This window comes from Amphiprion ocellaris, chromosome 1, assembly GCF_022539595.1.
Source record: "Amphiprion ocellaris isolate individual 3 ecotype Okinawa chromosome 1, ASM2253959v1, whole genome shotgun sequence".
Taxonomy (NCBI): domain Eukaryota; kingdom Metazoa; phylum Chordata; class Actinopteri; family Pomacentridae; genus Amphiprion; species Amphiprion ocellaris.
This window is the reverse complement of record NC_072766.1, coordinates 11235336-11256637: the sequence shown is the minus strand read 5'-3', so window position 1 is coordinate 11256637 and position 21302 is coordinate 11235336. Positions and strand designations below refer to the sequence as shown.

At 40.4% G+C, this 21302-nt stretch overlaps 1 protein-coding gene across 1 annotated transcript in view; it reads left to right on the top strand.

The window, feature by feature from the left end:
• galnt18b (UDP-N-acetyl-alpha-D-galactosamine:polypeptide N-acetylgalactosaminyltransferase 18b) overlaps positions 1-21302 on the top strand; it is an 85741-nt gene that overhangs the window by 33680 nt on the left and 30759 nt on the right. Inside the window, exons 2-6 of the mRNA XM_035954050.2 lie at positions 3077-3272; positions 6066-6232; positions 12823-13006; positions 15779-15976; positions 16223-16337. Coding sequence (XP_035809943.2) covers positions 3077-3272; positions 6066-6232; positions 12823-13006; positions 15779-15976; positions 16223-16337 — 860 coding nt within the window. The remainder of the gene's footprint in view (positions 1-3076; positions 3273-6065; positions 6233-12822; positions 13007-15778; positions 15977-16222; positions 16338-21302) is intronic.

The following is a 21302-nucleotide window of genomic DNA, read 5'->3' as shown; positions in this document are numbered from 1 at the left end:
TACAGGATTTGAACTTCAGAACTACAGATACAATACTTTTACTTCAAACAAATCTCACTGTTATCTCCTGCCTTTTCTCAAGAAATTCTTTTTGTTTTGGTTCACTATGTAATCCTATTATACCTGCCTCTCCTCCATATTGTTGTTTTAGTTCTTACTTGGCTGACACGGTTTGTCAGTCCGGTGTTAAAACAATCTGCTCATGAATATTAACCATTCTCAATCTGCTTAAAACACACATTGTGCACACACAAAAACACACAAAGTTAACCTTGTCTTCTGTATGCAGTGTCATTGAGGGCTCAGTGTCTCTCCTCTTTGGCTCTTTGAGGCTTCTTAGTTTATGTTTATTCCTCACTGATTCATGTCTTGCCTCGGATTTTAAAATGGTTTTTGGTCTTCATGCACCAGCCTAAACTGTTCATTCATCTTTACCATAGTCTGACACTTTAGATGCATATATTAATCTAAAACAGCTTCAACACAAGCAGCAGAGAACACCATTATGACAAACAGTATTATTTAAAGGAGGAAATCATTCTTCTCCTATAGCTTGTATTTCATTTTAAACTGTTTATTGTGTCTGCTAGGATGTGAATTATCCCTGATAACATCAGCCTGTCAACCCCAAACTAAAACACTGAAGCTTTATAATGAAATGCTATTTTTTATTGTTCTCTAACCTCAATATGCTGCATGGCACTGATTTCCTTTTCATCTAATGAAATTATTAACATATAATGGCAGAACCAGTTTTCATTAGATTTAATTTCCTGATGGTTTGGTCATTTTCATTACCGTATTTTCGCGACCATGAGGCGCACTTAAAAGTCTTAAATTTTCTCCAAAATGGACGGAGCACCTTATAATACGGTGCGCCTTATGTGTGCACCGAGTTCCAAAATGTGTAAATGTTATTGTGTGACTTTGATGAGCTCCGCTTGACTGACTGAGAACATTTCCTGCTGACACGCTGCTTATATAGAGAAAAGACGGACGTGACAGAGGACAGCATGAGAACGTTAAAGGGGGAAGTGTGGGCGTGAAAGAAGACACTAAAGACACGCCCCCAGTTGGTATATAGTGCCGGTATTTGCATTATGCAAAACAACATGGGTTTGGCGTCACCGTCCTTGTTGATCTGTGACTCCATGCGCGTCCATCTAACAGCCGCTGTGAAAAACCAAGTGCAGCAAATGAACTCGGAGCTTGCTATCATTCCGGGAGGCTTGACGAAGGAACTCCAACCGCTGGACATCGGTGTAAACAGGGCGTTCAAAGTGAAGTTGCGAACGGCGTGGGAGCGATGGATGACAGATGGCGAACACAGTTTTACTAAGACTGGGAGGCAGCGCCGGGCGAGTTACGCCACAATTTGTGAATGGATTGCGGATGCTTGGGCTAACGTGTCTGCTTGCACTGTTGTTCGAGCTCTCGCAAAAGCCGGCATTATTTATGAGGAGCCGCACGGCAACGAGACTGACTCTGACAATGACGAGCGGGAACCTGGCGTGTTCCATGGAGAACTAGCCCAGCTGTTCATTTCGGATACAGAAGATGAGGACTTTGATGGATTTGTGAATGAGGATTGATCAAAAAACAACGTGAAAACATTGCTAAATACTTCAATAAAGTACAACTGAACTCAGTTTTGCTTCCGCTGCCTTTTTTAAAACACACGCTAGCATGCATGTTTTAAGCTAGTACAGGTATGTTTTACCATGCACGCGCTCTATAATCCGGTGCACCTTATGTATGTGTTAAATACAGAAATAGCACCCGGAACTGAGACTGCGCCTTTTAATACGGTGCGCCTTATGGTCGCGAAAATACGGTAACAATATGCCATTATTTGCTATGACACAAAGGTAAATTATTAAGTATGTTATTTCCTGATCAGTTTTTCCTCTTTGAGACCATCTGTTTGCAGTAGTATAGGCTGTATAAATTAAATTTTATGTCTATATATTGAAATCATCTTACAGTCTTAGAGAAAGAAATGCCATTGAGGATTTTTCTCCGCTGCCACCAACCTCTCACCCATACTCCATTTTCCCAGAGATTATAAATATCACTGTGCTGTTCAATAACACCGCAGTCCCACAATATTCAGGCTCAGCTGTCACACACTATTGAATCCCTGCATAATGTCCCAACAGGTACCGTACTTGGATTCAATGAAATTGCTGTATTAAATGAAAAGCCCTGGAAATCTTTGGGTCCTCTTTGATTTTCAGAGCTAGACAGTGTAATCATGCAAGTGCAGTTGAGAATTTTTTTGCTGTGCACTTACTCTTGAAGATGATATCACTTCATTTTTATCTACTTTATGTACTATATGTTTGGCATTTAAAACACTCGCCTGTGGGTAGAGCTCCCTGACTGTTAAGTACACGCAGAAGTTTGCCTTTAAAGTGCATTAAAACTCTCTTGGAAGCGGTACAGAATGTTTAAGATATACCACCAGTGTTTTAGGAAGTCTGAGCATGAAGTGAATCTATCAACAAGGACCACAAGCAGTAACACAGACTTTGTCACACTAAACGTGTGTTTGTTAAATGTCTCTCGATACTGTCGCTTTTTAAACACAAACCGAATCCTTCTACGATCTTATATAAGAGCAGACACAGAGAACGGTTCACTTACTCCAAAAAGATCACACTTGATTAATTATTAAAGCGAGGTTGTGTGTTTTACTGTAGCGATGCCTTTAGGGAAATTAGTTTCACTTGTCTTGTCTGTGTAGGTCAAAGAGCAAAGACAGCTACAGAACAGCCCACCAGCAGCTGGTAGGAATCAAATCTTTTGTTCAAGGACAACAGAGCATCTCATCGTGTGCGTGAACTCGTGGCGTTTCTGCTGAAGGACAGCCAGTCCGTCTCTTTAAATAACAGGCCACCCTTCACCTGCTAACATACATTACAGCACAAGGACGGCATTCATCACAGGGATTATATTAGCGCTATCATTTTTCCACATTCCTTAAATGTCACCTTACAGTCAACCTCACCAGCAGGTTGAGACGCTGCGGTCTAGACAAATATTCATGTGTTATTTGTCTTCCTGTGCCTCCCAGAGACACCGGGGAGAGGAGACGACAGTCAGCCGGACACATCATTCTCTGACTCGTCGCTGTTTGCTCACTGGGGTCAGGAGCTCGGTCCAGACAACCGGCGGGTGGCACTGAAGATGTTCCAGTACTACGGATATAATGCCTACCTCAGCGATCGTCTCTCTTTAGAAAGGCCAATACCAGACCTCAGGCCTGACGGGTAAGATTGCAGCGAGAATTGTTCTCAAGCACTTTTCAAAAACTACCACCCTACACTAGATGTTTGAATTGTTTGAATAAATCATTTATTTCACTGTTGTTTTCTGACACAATCTGAGTTGCAGACTGAGATTGAGTTCTGTACCCAAATTTCGTGCTGCAAATGTGGCAGTTTAATCATCTGCAAACTCATTTTTCACCTCGATTGCACTGAAATGGGTGGATTACTGTTGTTGCAACCTACCCACGACATCTAATGAAAACATACACAGGAGTTTACGAAACAAAAAAAATTTTTTTATTTCAGTTAATACTTATATTATCCAGAGGATAAAGTGGAAAAGCATGAGTAGCAATGGGAAGCTTATGAAAAGAGACATGTATTTTAGACAAGTAAGCTGATGCACTACTTAGATATATTTGAACTGCCACTGCAAGGCCAGTGGGGATGCAGAACACCATAACATTAATAATAATAAATGTAATAAATGTAATAGGAATAAAACTAATTAGTGGTGTAATGTAAGTGCAATATCAACTAACATGTTCAGGTCTCCATATCATTGGAGGGCACCACAGTCCATTGATGAAAAAATCAACACCAACAGTTCACAGGATTGCTAGAGACACTGCAATGGTGTGCTTTGAGTTAAATGTAGATATCAGCATGATAACATGCTCACATTTGTGACACGAACAGCTGCAGATTGTTTCGTCCTTGTTTAGCATGATAGCATGATGCCATCTGCCAATTAATGGGAAACAGAAAGTAAAGCTGACCCTGATGAAAACTCATTTGTTTTGCTGGTAATTGGTCAAAAATAAAAGCATTGGAATATTAGAAATTTTGGCCTGTGGCAGTGTTAAATGAAAAGTCAGGCACCTGATGAAAAATCTGTTTCACGACAAGTCACTAGGATTTGTCTTCTTGGGACCATGAATGTCTGTATGAGATTTCTGGAGCGCAGTAGTTCACTGATCGACCAGAGCTGACAAATCTATCATAATTATTTGTATTATCTATCAGTATAACAGTTGCTTTCTCAGTTATTGATAATTCTAGCATTTTTAGTATATAGTTTTTAAGAAACCAAATGTTTGGTATTGTTTCCTCAAAAAATATACTATTTGAATTACTAAGAGGACTGGCAGAGTTCATCCACCACTAAGGCCAACGCCCTATCTCGCAGTTTTAATGAAAGGTGTCCAGATCTGCACCAGAATTGAATTACTTATTCTTGTGCATTCCTCCATCCTTCCACCAGGTTCAGTGAAGTATGACTACATGGTTTTTGCATGTCTTATATCTTGCTGCCAAACAGACAGATGGACGGACAGACAAACAAACGGCACTGATCACATACCTCCGCCTCAGCTCTCGCCTTGGCGGACGAATAAACAAAGGACCTCATGGAGGCCACATGGAAAAACACATTGCAGTTCCCTCTCAAACACTGAGTGCCTGTAATTGAAAACCAATGAAGAGTTTACTTTTGTGTACACCATTCAATACCCCTACCTGCTGCTGAGTTAATCACGTTATGGAGGCTGAAGAAAACCCCAGTTTGGGCTTTTTAGTGGGCAATTCTTGCTGTGCAGATGCAAGTCACAGATCAGCCATCTGAAAATAGCAGGACAGCTGACAATTAATAGACAAAGTAAGAACATATTCAAAGCCTCATTCATGTATTTTTGCACTGTTGGCACTTTTATTAAGTTCTGGACAAAAGGCACTGCATTCCTGCAAAGTCAAAACAGCAGCATCTTCACAGGGAGTTGTTTACACCCTGCCATGTTGGCCTGGGACTCAGTTTTCAGCAGAGCTTTCATGTTCACATTACTTAGGTTGCAGGAGCATGCAAGATGATATCCTGGTGAGAAAGTCTGCACAGCTCAGAAATCTTCAGGGCATTTCCTCCACTGCACATCGCTAAACTCCCTTCAAACCATTCATTCTTACTAATACTGGTTCCGTACACTCACCCGAAACCGTTTCAGGGGAGACATTAATCATACGCATTTTGTGTTTCTGTTTCACATTTCCCAAACATTGTGCCTGAGCCATGGCATTGTGTAAATACAACAGGAAGGAGAGCATGATGAAGCAGAACAGCAATGTGATTTTATTCAATTTTACAGGCTGGAGCAGATAAGATATTACAATCCCAACACAATTTTCTCTTTAGAATTAAATTAAATGGACATGTCAAGGGGATTAGTGCGAGGGCTTTTCAACAGATTTTGCTTCTGCAGTCCTCGACTATTATTAAGGGAATATTCGTCTTGTAAATTTTTGTACACAGGAACCACAAACAAAACTCAGTGATCAGGATTTCAATTTGAAAAACCTCAATTCAAACTGAAAGGTATGTTGCCTGGAGCTTTGTCGTCATTTATTACAGCTTGGTTTGTCTGCTGGTCTCCTCATCCACAATGCAAATGTGAACATGCTTTGAATGAATTAGAGAAGCTCAATTTGTTACAGACTTTCCTCTATTTGTTCCCCTGAAACCAATTCATTTTATATAGCTGCATTGCTGTAGCACCATTAATACAGTAGCACTCTAGTGTTAAATTTTGAAAAATCTACGAGGCATAAAGCAGTGCCAGTGCCAGCAGTTATACCTTGATTAATGAATATAGGTTCCTGATGAAATCTGCCAAGTACCTGGGTTGGCATGAAACCTGACAATATCTTGCTTTTCGGGAATTAAAGTCAAACGATTCACTTAATCTTTTAGACGAGATAAAGACTGACGCTTTCTCTCACCCAAGATTTATTTGTCCTCCACAGGTGCAAAAACGTTACTTATCCTTTGAACCTCCCACAAATGAGCATTGTGTTCATTTTTGTGAACGAAGCCTTGTCCGTCATCCAGCGGTCCATTCGCTCTGCCATCAACAGGACGCCGTCCCACCTTCTCAAAGAGATCATCCTGGTGGACGACAACAGCAATAACAGTAAGCAGCATGATTTCATGATATAGAAAGTGACTGTTTCATAATGATTGTTCAGTTTTACCTTGACAGCAGCAACAAATCAGCTCATCAAGCTCTGAATTTATTAACATGTTGAAGCAACATGCATTAAGCCTTTCCAAAACCAAAATCACAAACGCAAAAGGTGGAATTAAGATAGCAGTGGATAAACCAGTGTGTTAATGTACTCCTCCATAAGCTGCCATCAAGTAATAAAGTCATTACACACAGTTGTCTAACAAGTACAACTTCCAAAACCAAGGAGAACATAATCAGATAAACAATATGTGGTGTTGAGTTGCAGTTTATGTCTGTATCGTGTTTCCCCATTTCAAGCTAGCAGCTCTTTTCCTTCTCTTTATCGGTTCTGGAAGCTGAGCAAACAAAGCCAGCAAACATTACACAAGGCAGCTTTACCTTTGCCAAACATTTGTCGGTTCTCATTTTAAAGGGCTTTTTTCTTGTAATGTCAGAAATGAAAACAATATAGGTTGAAACACGCTGCATTTTACTTTATATACCACATATGTTTATAGGAGGTGATATCTGTACATGTACGAACCCTGAAGTCTGCAGAGGAAGACGAAATAATGTGGCAGCAGCAAATACATTTCATATCTTCCAAAATAAATTACATCATATGTCAAACTCAACAAAGACATCAGAGCAGCACAGACACATTTGTGAATCTACTTAAGGGCTTGCCGATATAAGGCTATTCTCCTTGGGATACAGCAGACATTAACTTGGCAGTCCTTGAGAGCAGAGCTGCTAGCTGCTGACCAGCCTCAACAAACTGCAGCCCTCACATCTCAGAAGATGCAGAAGAGGTCTTTATTTGATACAAATGCATTGCAGCAATGTGAAAATTTAGTGTAAGCAATGAGAAGTCACCCTGATACAGTTAGGGCCTTCAAAAGGGCCCAACAGTGGCAGCTTGGAGGCGCTGAGGCTTGAACCCTGATTTTGTAATCAGTAACCCACAGCCTCAATCATCCAGCCTCTACTGTGGACCAAATTTCAAAATGGACATTATCCAGATACATTGGCCTTTCATTCAAAATCCAAATGATTCTTTCCTCACCTTCACCACAGCTGGTTGGTGTTAATGCATTCTTGGATATTTGTCTGCCACCCAAGTCAGCTACCACAGTATCCTCGATAAAATGGGCTGTGAATGAGAAGTCAGATTGAGCAAGGCCTCTATAGTGTACATATCAGTGTTTACATGTGTAGTGAAGTCCATATCTGTGATATTTACTGCTCCAATGATGGCCTCCAGACTCCTTAAATGTTAATTAGGGTCTGTGTTCATTGGATTTAACTGATAGATGAATAACACTAATTAGCTGCAAAGCCAGGAAATTTGCCCTGAGGCAGATAACAATCCAGCAAGGTGATGAAGTGTTTGTACATATCTTGTCTGCATTTGCAAACCTAATTCCTACATCTGCATGCATTGGATGTAGTGTAAACAGCGTCAGGTCGAAAAGACATTTTATGTATGCTGACAATGTGTAACTGCTGAGCAGCGTTCATTCACTGATGTTGTCTCTGAGATGACAGATGTGTGAGATCACTGATGGGTGACTTCAGTCTGCCATGCAGAGACACAAATAATAGACGAAGTTACCTGTGAGAAGTGGCCCTAGTAATTTACAGTGCAGGAATTAACTACATTACGGAGGCAGAAATCCGGCTATAAAAAGTTAATGATCATGTGCCAAGGTCATTTATAGACGATACACTCTAAAACGGGCCGTGCTGCTTGTAACAAGGACTGAATTAGCCATTAGGGACAATCAACATGGGAAATAGTGGCATTGGGAAGATTTTTTTTTTTTTTTTAACTGAAGTCAATAATGCAAAATATGTAGCATGGCTTGTAGCCTGCTGGAACAGAATATAGATCATTGTGGTATTTTTTTCAAAACTCATCTCAACATACTGGAATAAGAATGATCACTGTCCCTGGGCTATTTTTGACCAGAGAGTAACATTTCCAGAGTTATCCATTAAAAATTTATTAAAAATAAAAGTGAAAACCTAAAACTTTGCTGCCGTCTCTTCTGGCACGGGTGGATTAGCACATCGCCGCCAATAAACATTCATATTTCATCACGTAATTGAGAGCTGGGGAGCGGTTGCCTTTAGCTCCTTCAGAGACCCAAGTCACGCATTGACATTTTGCTGATGGCATTTCACCCTGTTTGCTTGAGCACTCTGTCACAGTGCGTCTGATAGGCCTGGTGTTATCATTATCGCCATGACTGTGAATCTTATCTGTGCTAAATGTCGTTAGCCTATTGACCCGTGATGCTGCTGAGATTGTTGAAGGGGTCATCATCCACCGCTAACCTCCCGGTCATTCACAGCTTTACATTAGTCACCCGCCACTGTCACAACCAACCTCTGAGAGGCATTAGCATGCAGGAGAATGTGTAGCCATCAAGGGAGAGAAGGGCAAATTGACCTAGCTGATTCCTCCTTAATTGGATAATGTCCCAAGCTGTGGCCCGAGAAAGGCTCATCTGTGTAAGAGCAGGGTTTTGAGAAGGGCTCACTTATTATACAGGCTGTTCGAGATCCCATCCTTTACCTTAAGTGATAATATGGTAGGGAAGAGGATTTTGTGATGAGCCACTAACTTCAAGTAAAGCACAGACAGCATAAAAAGTGTTTAGAGAATCTGTATTTGTTGCAGAAGTCTGTCTCTGCAGGATCAGTCGTTATCAGGAACTGCCCACTGAGAAGAGGGTGTCGAAGGTTTTTGTTTGGTTCATCAATCCTTTATTTACACAATCTAGAAATCAATATGTCTGAGAAGTCAGTTTTATTGCCTAAGGTAATTTCTTTCATTTTCTTATCTTTCCCTGTGACATAGGAAGATATTCGTTTGACTAAAGCTGCAAGAAAAACAGCAAATAACCCCATCTGAGACGTGTCTTTGGCATTTTTGTTGTGACAGTGTGTTGCTAGCCAGAATCTGTGGCTTGTGTCTGCTCTCTTCCAAGCATTGTGCATCCCTGTTAGTGGACTGACTTCATGTGGATTCATTCGGCACCTCAGGTGTGCAGAGAAGTTCCAGCAGCCATTTGAAACCAGTTGGATATCCAGCAAGCAGTTGCTGCAGGTTTGGCCAATGAAAGCTGGAGAGCACACAAAAGCTGGGATGATATCAGCAAAAAACCCAACAGAGCTGAGTTTACAGTTCTGTACCGCCAACTATGATGTACAAGCAGGGCACATTTATGCTGGAACTTCAGCAACATGTGTTCACAGTGTTTTCAACAAATTGCCAGGTGGACCCAGGGTTTGATCGTAAGGAAGAGCGACCCTCAGTTGAATATTTTAAACACAGATTTTTCACCACCACAGAGTTGTGTAGTGAGAAATTGGCAAATGGTGCAGTGCAAACTACACAGCAACTGTGAGACCTGTATCCATGCCGATTCGCCATCTGCTGTGCAAACAGTAACGCCTGTGTGGTGATAAATGGTGTTTAGTTTGAACGTGCAACAGGAGGATATATAATATTCGAGGCACAGACAGACACGCTCAGGGTGGACAAATACTGACAAACAATGAAATATCCTTGAAGGGTTGTGCACAGAATAATATATATGACATTGCCATGATTAATTCTCTGCACTGTCAAAGAAAATTAATAAGATTTTTAAACCATGTTAGACATAGAACATTTTAAAAACAGAAAGCTTTCATAGTGTGCTGCTGGTAGTTACACACAGTTCCCTGCAGTGTTATTTTGTCATTTCTGGCTGAAGAATTGAATAGAGGTGAGCTAAATGGCGTGTTCTCCGTTTTGCTGCTCACCATTAGCTTTCCTCTTTATCTTCTGAGATAAGCCTTGGACATTCTTTGTTGCATTTCACATATGTTACCAGATTTACTGCATGAATGCACAGTGGTGTTAGAAACCTGTTTATTTGTTGTTCCAGCCCAACTCCATCCCGAAGCCCATTGCCTTCCAGCAGAGCTTCAGCAGGATATCAGTCCTGAAAGATTGATGAGTGTTAGCCATAAGCCATTTCTGGTGTAATGAACTGTGCTTTATTATGATTTGTTATGAGGCACAACACTGCATCATTCTTATTTTCAATTCGCACGTACATCAGAATGTCTTAATTATTGATGGATTCAGACTTATTACAGCTCTGCTTGCAGCTACTATTATGAGTAGCTGCAATAGTTTTCCTTTAGCAAAAATTAAGAGACTCAAGTAAAGGAATTATGAAGCTAATCATTCTACTAAATTTCCTAAAACTGCACACCTAGAGATTTTTGCAGATTAGGATAAAAACTGTCCACTGCTGACTCTACTAGATGAGATACTGAACATACATGTGGCGTATCACTGAGTTTCATGTTGCATATAGTGCATATTCAGTGCTGTGAAAATTATTCTGTTCCAGACTTGTTTATTGCCTGGTGGGAAAAAGCAGCAGTTCTCAGTGTCTCAAAGATCAGCCTCCATAGGAATAAGAAAAAACACTCTGCATCTTTGACTCTGATATGTCTTTATGAAATGCTTGTTTATTTATATTTTCATTTCCCCAGCCGACTGTTCAGGTCAGTACAAGCCGAAAGAAAAGTTTAGACAAGTTGAAGTAATCAGACAATTTCAAAGTTTGTGTGCGTGTTATGTTAAAGTCCCTACATTCCTACAATCCATCCTCAAACATGTTTTTATGACATTTCCTCTGCTTGACCTCCATCACTGCTATAAGTTTGTTGAACCTGTTGGGGTGGGAACACTTCTCCTTACCGTTGTTCTTATTGGTTCACAGAGTTTGTTGGCTTCACAACAACACTGCAGCATCACACAAGGTCAACCTGAGCAAAGGTCTAATCAACAGGAGTAACTGAAAGCACCCTTGTGACTGTGCAGCTTTAATTTGAAAGCATATTTTAGCCTTGTATTAGCCATTAACAGTAATAATAGCTGCCAGTCATGCATTATCATATCAACTCATCATTTATGTTATTGTGATTTTAGTTACTGCTTTGTGTTTTCTTCTCTCATAGTTCAGCACAATCACAAGTCCTTAAAAATGTTCTTTCTGTTCTTTCTTTGATCAATTTAGGCTATACACTTTATGCATAGATAAATCTGTGACATACAATATGTCTCCTTGTGGAAACAATGTTGCTATTCTATGCTTTTCAACTAAAAGAAAACAAAATGATTGAAATTCTTATATTTCACATATGGGTGAAGATAATTAGAGCTTCTCCAACCTCTCAAGGGTCTGCTGATGAAAAGATGAAATCTTGGTATATATTCCTGTTTTTTATTCAAGTTCAGTGCTGTAGAAGCAACGACTGATAGCCTGTGAGGCTCGTTTACTATCAGGTGCCAACAATAACCATCAAGCCAAGCAGTCAGGAGAAAATAAGTCTGCTGAATTAAAATATTTAAACGCTTCCAATTCACATTCAGGTCATTCCGTGCTTAAACAAATCCGTTTAGAATTGTTACATTTAAAGAAAATACGCTGCTTTCATTGTGTTTGAAGAGTTTCACAGACACGTCCACTGTTTTCATACATTTTATTAGTAGACAGTATACTATCTACTTCTCTAACGCAACCTTTTCCAGTGTTGTTGATTTATACAATCTTTTTTTGACTTCATAAAATTCCTCATGTTGCCTCTAGAAAAGCCAGGCACAGCATGATTTCACATTGGCCACTTTTTTGTCTGCTTGCTGCTGCTTCCCATTCTCTGTAAACACAAACGATACCGCTGGTTAAAAGCAAAATAATGAGAACACAGCCTAAGGTGATTTATATACAGAATGATGAAACACCATGCTGATACAAGTTTTATATTTTCCAGCTTTATTTGGTTGATAGTATGGTGTAAAGTCAGGATTTAATTGTAGTTTTACTCACTGGCTTGCACTGACATTTGACAGCAGACTCTAAAGCTTGGCCCCCCCTTTTTATTTTTAAAGAAACTGTTTTCAGCCGAAGCCTTTTTCACTTGTCTTGACATTTTTTAGTTGCAACACAAGGGGAGCGTCTAATACACTGTTGCGATTTATTGTATTCTTGAGAAAATTAGCCGAAATGCTGCTCCCAACCTGAAGGGAAAACAATTCTTCTTTGTCACATAAGCAGCACTGGCTCTTGTACCGCAGTGCATGATTCATCATACAGTATATAACTCAGGTAATAATGGAGGTAAACTTTGAGGCCAAACATCAAACCGCACGGACTTCCACCATCTCCTCCCCTCGTGTTTTGAAAAGCATTACAGGCTGAGTCCTCAATATTGCAATAGCCTGTTATGACTGGTAAGCTCCATGGAGGTCTGCAGAGCTGGCTCAAGCTGCTGCCTATTTGGTCCACTGATCAAAGCAGCGAAGCATGAGTGCTTTTGGCCTCTGACCAATGAAATACTGCCCACTGGAAGAGGACATGACGACGTCTTTGTGGGTGGAAGTTTGCTCACAAGCATCTCTCACTTTACTCACATATCTCAAATGGGATCTTCAACAAGTCCTCAGGTGTTGATGTGAAATTCATGCGTGTCTGTGTGTTCTGTAGATGAGCTGAAGGAGAAGCTGCAGGATTTTGTGTCTGAGACTAACAGCCAGCGTCCAGGATTCATTAAGATGGTGCGGCACGCCAAGCAGGAGGGATTGATCCGGTCCAGAGTGAGTGGGTGGAGAGCGGCCACTGCCCCAGTTGTTGCCCTGTTTGATGCCCACGTTGAGTTCAATGTCGGCTGGTGAGTCACTCGCAACGTGTGAGATCAGCTCCACTCAGCACAAGAGCGCAGGATCTCGAGTCATATCACTCTGTGTGGGTTCACAGAAAATAATTTCATTTATAAACAAAGCCTGCAGGTTTGCTGTTTCTCCTGCCGAAGAGAAAACTCCTCAAACACACCACCTACACTCAACAAACAAAGTACAGAATAACATATTAATTAGAGAGTTTTAGGATTGTTGGTAGGTGCCTTTTGTTACCTTTGGACAGAGCCGGGCTGTTGGCTCTTTGTAACCTGTTTGCAGTCTTTATGCTGAGAAAAACGGATAGTCTCCCAGCTACATATAAACCTGTGTAAATACAGTATACAACAGAAGTGAGTATGCGTCATCACTTGCATGTCAGAATGATTTCAGATTGCATCCCCTCTCATTAGTTGCATTATTCCTTTTGAACAGCCAAACTCAAAAACCTCGGAAAGACTATATTGGAAAGACAGGCCCCAGAGTAGAAACCCTGTAATCACTGACTCACAAGTTATAAAACCTGTGGTTGCTAAAACAATACTGAGTACACTTGTGAATTCCAGTGAGCCAGAATTCTTGAACAGGGTTATAAAATGAGTTGTGAACACCAGAACTTTATCAGTTTTGGACCTATGGGCTGTGTGTATCTGTATGTCTGCATCATGGCGCTGTGTGGAAAAAATAAAGTCAATGGAATCTAAAAATGTGATTGTGTGACCTCATAAAGATTAAAAATCACTCAGATTCATGATTGCAGCAGTAAAGGGGTATAGAATTTGCAATTTGTATATAGTGCACTACTTTAACAAAGTAACTGAAAAACAGATTGGCAAGTGCTTCAGACTTGGCACAAGGGTTATCAGTGGTTCAAACCCATCTGAGAAAACTTGAATGATGAATACCGGCCAAACATTCTTTGATCAGATGACACCAAGATACATTTGCTCAGCTAAGATGGCGTTGAAATGAACCTGACTAGGACTACCACAGTGAATTCATAGTCCCAACAGTAAAGCATGGAGCGGGAGTGTAATGATACTGGGCGACTTAAGTGAAAAAGGTGTCAGGGAGAGGACATTTATAGTGATGCCTCATGAATGCCTGTGGATACATCAAAATACGGGCTGACAAGACGACTCCTAGTCTGCAGAAGCTTGGCAGAAGAGAAATATTCCAGTATGATAATGATCCAAACACACTGCCAGAACCACAAGAGTTTCTAAAGAATGAAAAAGTGAAAACTATGACTTGGCCAAGTGTGCCACCTGATTCGAATCCAACAGAACACCTCTGGGGTATTTTAAAGAGAAATACAGAGCATCACAGCCCTCCAGCAAAGAGTACTTGGAAAAAAAAACATCTCTGAAGGATGGTCTTGCATCTCTCCAGAAATTTGTCATCCTCCATGCTGAAAAAGGCAAAATAAAAGATTTGCTTCTCAGTATTGGAAGTTGTACTGACTTTTGTTGCATAGAGTTTCTACTGTGGAGCCTGTATTTTTATTATAGTATATTTAAACTGTGAGTTTTCAATTAGCAAATAGAGCAAATACTCTGCTGTTCAGCTTAGGCGTAATGCAATTATTAAAGGTGGTACAGTTTTGATTACTCTGACAAAACAGTGTATTTCCTAAAATGTAGAGCCTCTGCTTTAAATCTTCACATTCCTTCACATTCTTTTAATTCCCTAGCCAAAACCCAAAAATGTTACGCCATTGTGACGCACTTGCAGCTGTTTTAAAAAGGTTTCCTGGCTAATCTCAGTAGACAAATGGCTGACGTGTGAGGGTCATCAGCTGATGTGATTGACCTGGGCCTTCCAGGCTATTAAAACTTGCCCATGTGTTCACTCTGGGGGCTTTTTATTATGCTAACTTATGCTTCCTCGCGTTCTCCTGTGACCCTGAAATCATTCCCGCTCCCACATCCTGGAGGATCTTCCAATTACTTAAATGCACCTCGGGGAGACTAGGAGCGAGGAGAGAGGAGTTTAGATTGAAGAAGCACAGGTGGATCCTACGCAGAGGTCTTTTATCGAGTGGTGGTTTGAATTGCCAGGTGATGCACATGCGCATCAAGTTATAAGTAACTGGCGTTGCTTAAGACGGACGCTATGGAACGAAGGGTTTCTCGTTTGGCAACTTTGGCTTCTCCGTGGTCGCGTCTCTTCCTCGCAGCTCTCTGTCACATCTTGCTGGCAGAAAGTAAGAGGCGAGGAAGAGATGTGACTGTGAGAAGTGCGGAGACATGTTAGCATAATGAAAAACACCCTCCATCTCTCACCCTTGTTTACACCTTCAGCACCACCACGGCACACCTGACGCACATCCACTCGACTGCAGCTATCCAGTGCTGCTTCGTGTCAGGCTTACTTTTAATAAGCTGCATTTGCTTCAAGCAAATCTCTTGTATGGACGCCCTCCTTGTTACGCTTCTGGAATGTAAATCCTCCTTGCCAATATATTCAACAGTAAAGGGGAGAGCATGCACATTAAATAACCTTGTAAATGCATTGTGCAGTTATTTTCACTTCATTGTGTGTAAAAGAAAGCAAACATAATTTATCTTTAAATATTTTGATAAAGACAAATTCTAATTTCCATCAAGTAATCAGATGGGCAATGATGCTTTGTCAGACTAATAAACTGAATGGAATTCATCTCGTGAAATTGTTTTTTAAAAGTGCCCTTACATGACAAGCGTGATCACAAAGCCTGTCGAACCAAATATTCACAGTGAAATTACTTTCTCTCTCCATATTAACAGGGCTGAACCCGTTCTGGAGAGAATTAAAGAAGACAGAACCCGCATAATCTCCCCATCATTTGATAACATCAAATATGACACGTTCGAGATAGAGGAGTATCCGCTGTCCGCCCAGGGCTTCGACTGGGAGCTGTGGTGTCGCTACCTCAACCCACCCAAGTTGTGGTGGCACAAGGGCAACAAGAGTGCACCGATCCAGTAAGTGAACACCTCAGTGACTAAATAGTCTGAGTCAAATATTATAATAGGATTAAGAAATTAAGAACACAAATGTCAACCCTGTTAAAATGGCAATTCATGCTGCGTTCACAAGCTAATTACATGTTGTGTAAGGTCATGTACACTTTCCTGTCCTTGCTGTCACTATAGCAACTGTGCCAGACTAGCATTACCTGTTCAGAGGACTGCAGCTGACAAACATCTTCATCATCTTAAATTCCCCAGGAGCCCGGCCCTGATTGGCTGCTTTGTGGTGGACCGGCTGTACTTTGAGGAGATTGGTCTGCTGGATGAAGGGATGGAGGTGTACGGGGGAGAGAATGTGGAGCTGGGCATCAGGGTGAGTAATGATGTTACTCATGTGGCCATGGGCCATTGTTCATCCAGGTAATGCGTGGAAAATTAACTTTGATAATGACACGTAATGGTTGTTAGGAGCAAGGTCGCAGAGGGCATCGCTCACCTCTTTTTACGTAAAATACTGAACTCATAATACCCAAGTGTAATTTGGCTTTCAGCATTGTGATCTGTACATTTCAAAATGGTGCATTGAGGATGTGGTACTCAGCCACAAAATGCTACTGAAGAGAAATACATAATCGACAAATCTATCTCACCTCAGGGTCCATGTAGTAATGATGTGGAGCTTTTGTTCATCCCATGGTTTTTTCAGTAAAGTGTTGCAGTAAAGTGTGCCCATTTTCAGGGACTTACGGAAGCACCTTAAATACCTCTAATACATTTTGGCTTAAAATTTTAAGCCAAAAGTGATAATTAAAGCAAGTATTTGAACCAGCATGTGCTCTTTTTATAGTATTTCTTGACAATAAGAAAACTAAGGAAAAAACCCGACACGATCTGTTGAAACCTTAAAACAAGTGTGATTTCATGCCAGTGTTTAGATGATTTGACAGAAACACAGCAGAGGAAATGATCCATTAGTGAGTGTACACAGAGCGCGCAGTGACATGCTCTCTCTCTTGTGCGGTTTCATACCGAACAAATGATCGCTACTAATTAATTCTCAGTCTGAATGATCACCTTCATCCCCTCATGATCTCTCTGCTGCACACGTGAGATTTGTAGGAGTCAAAAATCATTGTTACTGTTTGCAATGATGTGTTCAGAGCAGAGACGTGTCTGTCATGTTGCGTTCCTCTCACAGTGCTATAATTAATTCGTACACCGTCGTCAGCTCTGACTGAGAGCTGAAAATCGCAACAATTCAGCAGAAGCACGAGCAGATGGGCCAGAGAAAGAATTACACACCTAAGGAATAGCTAATGATTGCACACATGTACTGTACCAAGACCATTAATGCAGCTATCAGCCTGTTCAATAACCGAGCAAGAAGCAGGGGACCACTCATCCTCATCGTCAACTGCACTCTCGCTAGATTGCATTGTGAAAGGAAATGGAGACAAGTTTATGACAGGACGCTGAACGTGGAAACATCCATCCTCACTAATGACGGAGATGCAATCATCAGAAAAGAAGCGAGATTAGCCCTGCAAGTCAATTTCCTCCAGAAATTACATGCTTTTAGAATTCCTGGGCCTGATAATAGCCACACTGAGTGATTTGTAGCTGCACACATTGACGATTTTATCACATTTATTATAAACCATCATTTTGGTTCACTGCTTTTGTATCTTTGCTTTGTCCTCTCATGTTGTTTACTTCCTCGGTTATGTCGGACTGAAGGAACTCGCCTTTGCCTGGAGGTGATTGTACTTTGTAGTTCTGCAGAGCTTTTGAAACGCGGGGTGACACAGTGAGCCGAGAGCTACAAGACTGCAGGACCCTGGCTTGGCCCCAGATTAGCAGTCCCATGGAGTTCCAGCAGGGCCTGTCTGTCTGTCTGTCTGTCCGCCTGTCTGTCTGCAGCGTATTGGTCATGCCTCCAGACCACCTGCCAGCACACAGACTGGCTGCTGACGGATCCTCAGAGACACACTCAAATCAGGCCAACAGCTACAGGCTTTTAGGGCTTGAAAGGGCTGTCCTCTGTAGTGTGAGGGGGAAATAAACCGCTGCTCTCTCTGCACATTTGGTCACAGTGTGGATGCAAAATATTTCTATCAAGATGCTTTGTTTCCATAATATGACATCTTATGTGCAACTCTATTAGAGTGTCTTGTATTGCAGTAAATTGTTAAAACAGGGCAGTATAAATCCCTGCACAATCCTATGAGAAATAATCTGAGATTTCCAGTATTATTTCCCTGTGCTTCATGAAGTGCTGTTTTTATATTTATTTTTAGGAGCTTTTGCAATAAAATATCACGAAGAGGTTTTGCTACACTGGATACATGTTAAAAATATTGTAATCTAAATGCCACGGGAATGAACAATATGATCTAAACAGCTTAGTTTGCAGTTAAATTGAATGCAGTTTTAGCAGACAGCTGTACATCATACTGACTGCTCTGTTCTGCTATCAGCTAATACGAAACCCACAAGGCTTTGCTCGATGTGATTAATTTCACTTCAATACATTTCCATTAAATCCTCACATTTGCACACTGACTGCCAACAAAAAACTGACCAGCCACTGTTTCTATGAAGTCATGTGTGTCAGATTTGCAGTAAATTATGTATTATTTTATTGAATTATAAGCTAGTATGTTGGGGTTTAATTACTAACTTCCAGCCTGTTGAGGTTGGCTGAAAAAGTTAAAAAATACTAATGCTTGTCTTTACTCCAAAGTTGTCATAACTGATTTCAAAATTAATGATTTGAGACTGAAAGAAATTTACGTGTCAAAACTGTATACTGTAATCAGCGAGTGCTTCCACGTACAGTAAGTGCATTTGGTTTGATTATGCTCTTGAGGTAATTAGCTTTATTGCTTATTCTAGTAACTATCCTGATTACTTATCCTAAAGAGACTCTGTGAATGCAGGGAAGTTATTATGAAGCCGTCTGTGGTGTCTTGCAGTAAAAGATAATCCTGGAGTGCAAACTATTATCTCCTTGAAAACAAAGTGCAGCGTTAGGTCCATAAAGCAAATTTGGCTTGCCACAGCTGTCTGTTTGAGTATCAGGTAACAATGTGTTGTTTTCTAAACTTATGATGAATGTGCTGCAAATCAGAGATATAGTTTTCGTAAGGCGATCCTTCAAGCTAGACTGTGCAGCAGAATGCGCGGCAAATTGCAACGGGACCCTGAAACTGCATTGTAATACAAATGATTTCCCAAAACACCTGTGAATACTGGGTATTGTGCCAGTGAAGCCAGCCTAGGACAATGTATCACAAGATGACCAAAGCAGACATCATCACTCTCAACCAGTGCCAGGAAGGTTGTGTTGAGAAATGAGCATCATTGAGGGCTATGAAAAACAATTATGCAGCGGGCTTTGTGCACAGAATTTATGGAAGTGGCAATAAAACACCATAACTGTCATGATAATGATTTACACAGTAGATTTCAGCCAAATATTCAGCGAGCAGTTTGTATTCAATATATAAGCAAAGTGTGATCTGTGGGAGCATCTTAAATAGCAATGTGAACAGCACAGATAGGACATAGAATAAATCAAACTCTGGTAGATGCAAAACCAAGGCCAGGTCCTTAAGGTGATGTATTATTCTGTTCTAATATTTAAGATTGCAGTTATCATTGATCGGACCTTGTCAGCTTGCACAGTGTCATTGACTATCAAACATTACAGGTTCACAAACTTGACCAGTTGATCTGAACCAATAAATTCTATCTGATGCACTTTTTAATTAGATGTTAAGCATAAATGTATACGGTAGGCATATTATAACAACTCAGATTCAATATATACAATATAAGACATCTGTAGTTCAACATGTTGTAAATCATTTAAATGTGTGAATATAAAAATGTGTCTGTTCTACTATTGTGAAACAAATTCACTTACCTTCAGCCACATTTCATTATTTTATGTCTTAATGGCTGTATTTTTCAAATAGTGGTTTTAATTCTAAAGGCAGTTTCAGGTGAATTAAGCTAAAAAAAGAACAATGTTAACCATAAATAAACGGCTTCAATTTATGTCAATTTTCACTGTCTATATTGCTGTTTTGATTTTCTCTATCATGTGAAAAATACCAAAATATGAGTTCTGTGTGATCATACAGGATGAATAAGAACGCACTGCAGCATGATGGCTCAGTGTGTAATTGTAGAAAAGATCTGATTGGGTTTCATGACCCCTGTGCTGCTAAAAAATCTATCGAGCCCCACTGCGTAATCTCAGACCAACAGGACAATCAATGAGAAAGTCTTTTGTAGCGGAGGTAATGTGAATAGTAATGCAGCCCTCTGTTAGGAGAATGAGAAATATCACAGCTTTTTTAAGATGATCCTTGTTGCACGGTGTTGCTATTGGAGCCGTAATTAAATCTTTAAAATAACAACAGTTCACAGTAATCTGCAGGACACTTGTAATATTACAAACTCTGTTTCTGTAACCGTATTCAGCTTCCGCCTTCTAACAAACACTGGTCTCTTCAAACAATTCCGATTGGCTTCATTACTCTGGCTTGTTTTCCAATTGATTTACAAATTATGTTTATTACCTACAAGGTATTAGATGGCAGAGCTCCAGAGTACACTGCTGAACTTCTAACAAACTTTTTAAACCCACACAAAACTTCATTTGATCTGATTTTGTTTGTCAAACTAAAAGGTCCAATACAATTAAAGCTTGTATTATTACACTCCTACAGCTGCATTTTTAAACCACCAGTATTTCTGGTTTCAGTCTACTCTGCTGAAATGCGTATTTAATGTTCTGTTTATAGTGATTTGAAAGTAGATACAACTTGATTGAGACTTCCATCATGTCAAATAAACATCTTGCACAAGGGCACACTGTCTCAAAACTCACACACTTCAAGGTAACGAGAGTATAACTCCAAGTGTTGCCAACATGTCAGGACATTTTTATGCTTACAGTTGTTGGGAGGAAGGAAACTGTTTAGATAAAAAATGCAATCAAGTCCCTAGCCAAAACAGATATTTTTCTCAGTGGATTCAATATTGCGTCCACACAGGAAAACTGTGCATATCAGCGTTCAGACTCCAAGCTTTTATTTTGTAATAAGCACCATTCAAGCAGTTGCTGCTGGGATTTCCCCAGTACAGATGTGCCAAGACACACTCATCATTAAGACTGCTGAATTAAATTCTTTATAGTGTTGCTTTTTGGAGGGAGAATCTGTCTGCAGCAACCACAGCAGCATTTTGGAGGAAACTATTGTGCTCTTCTGTGGTACTTCAGACTAGTGGATACAAATGTGAAAAAAATAAAAGGCAGTTTCCTTTT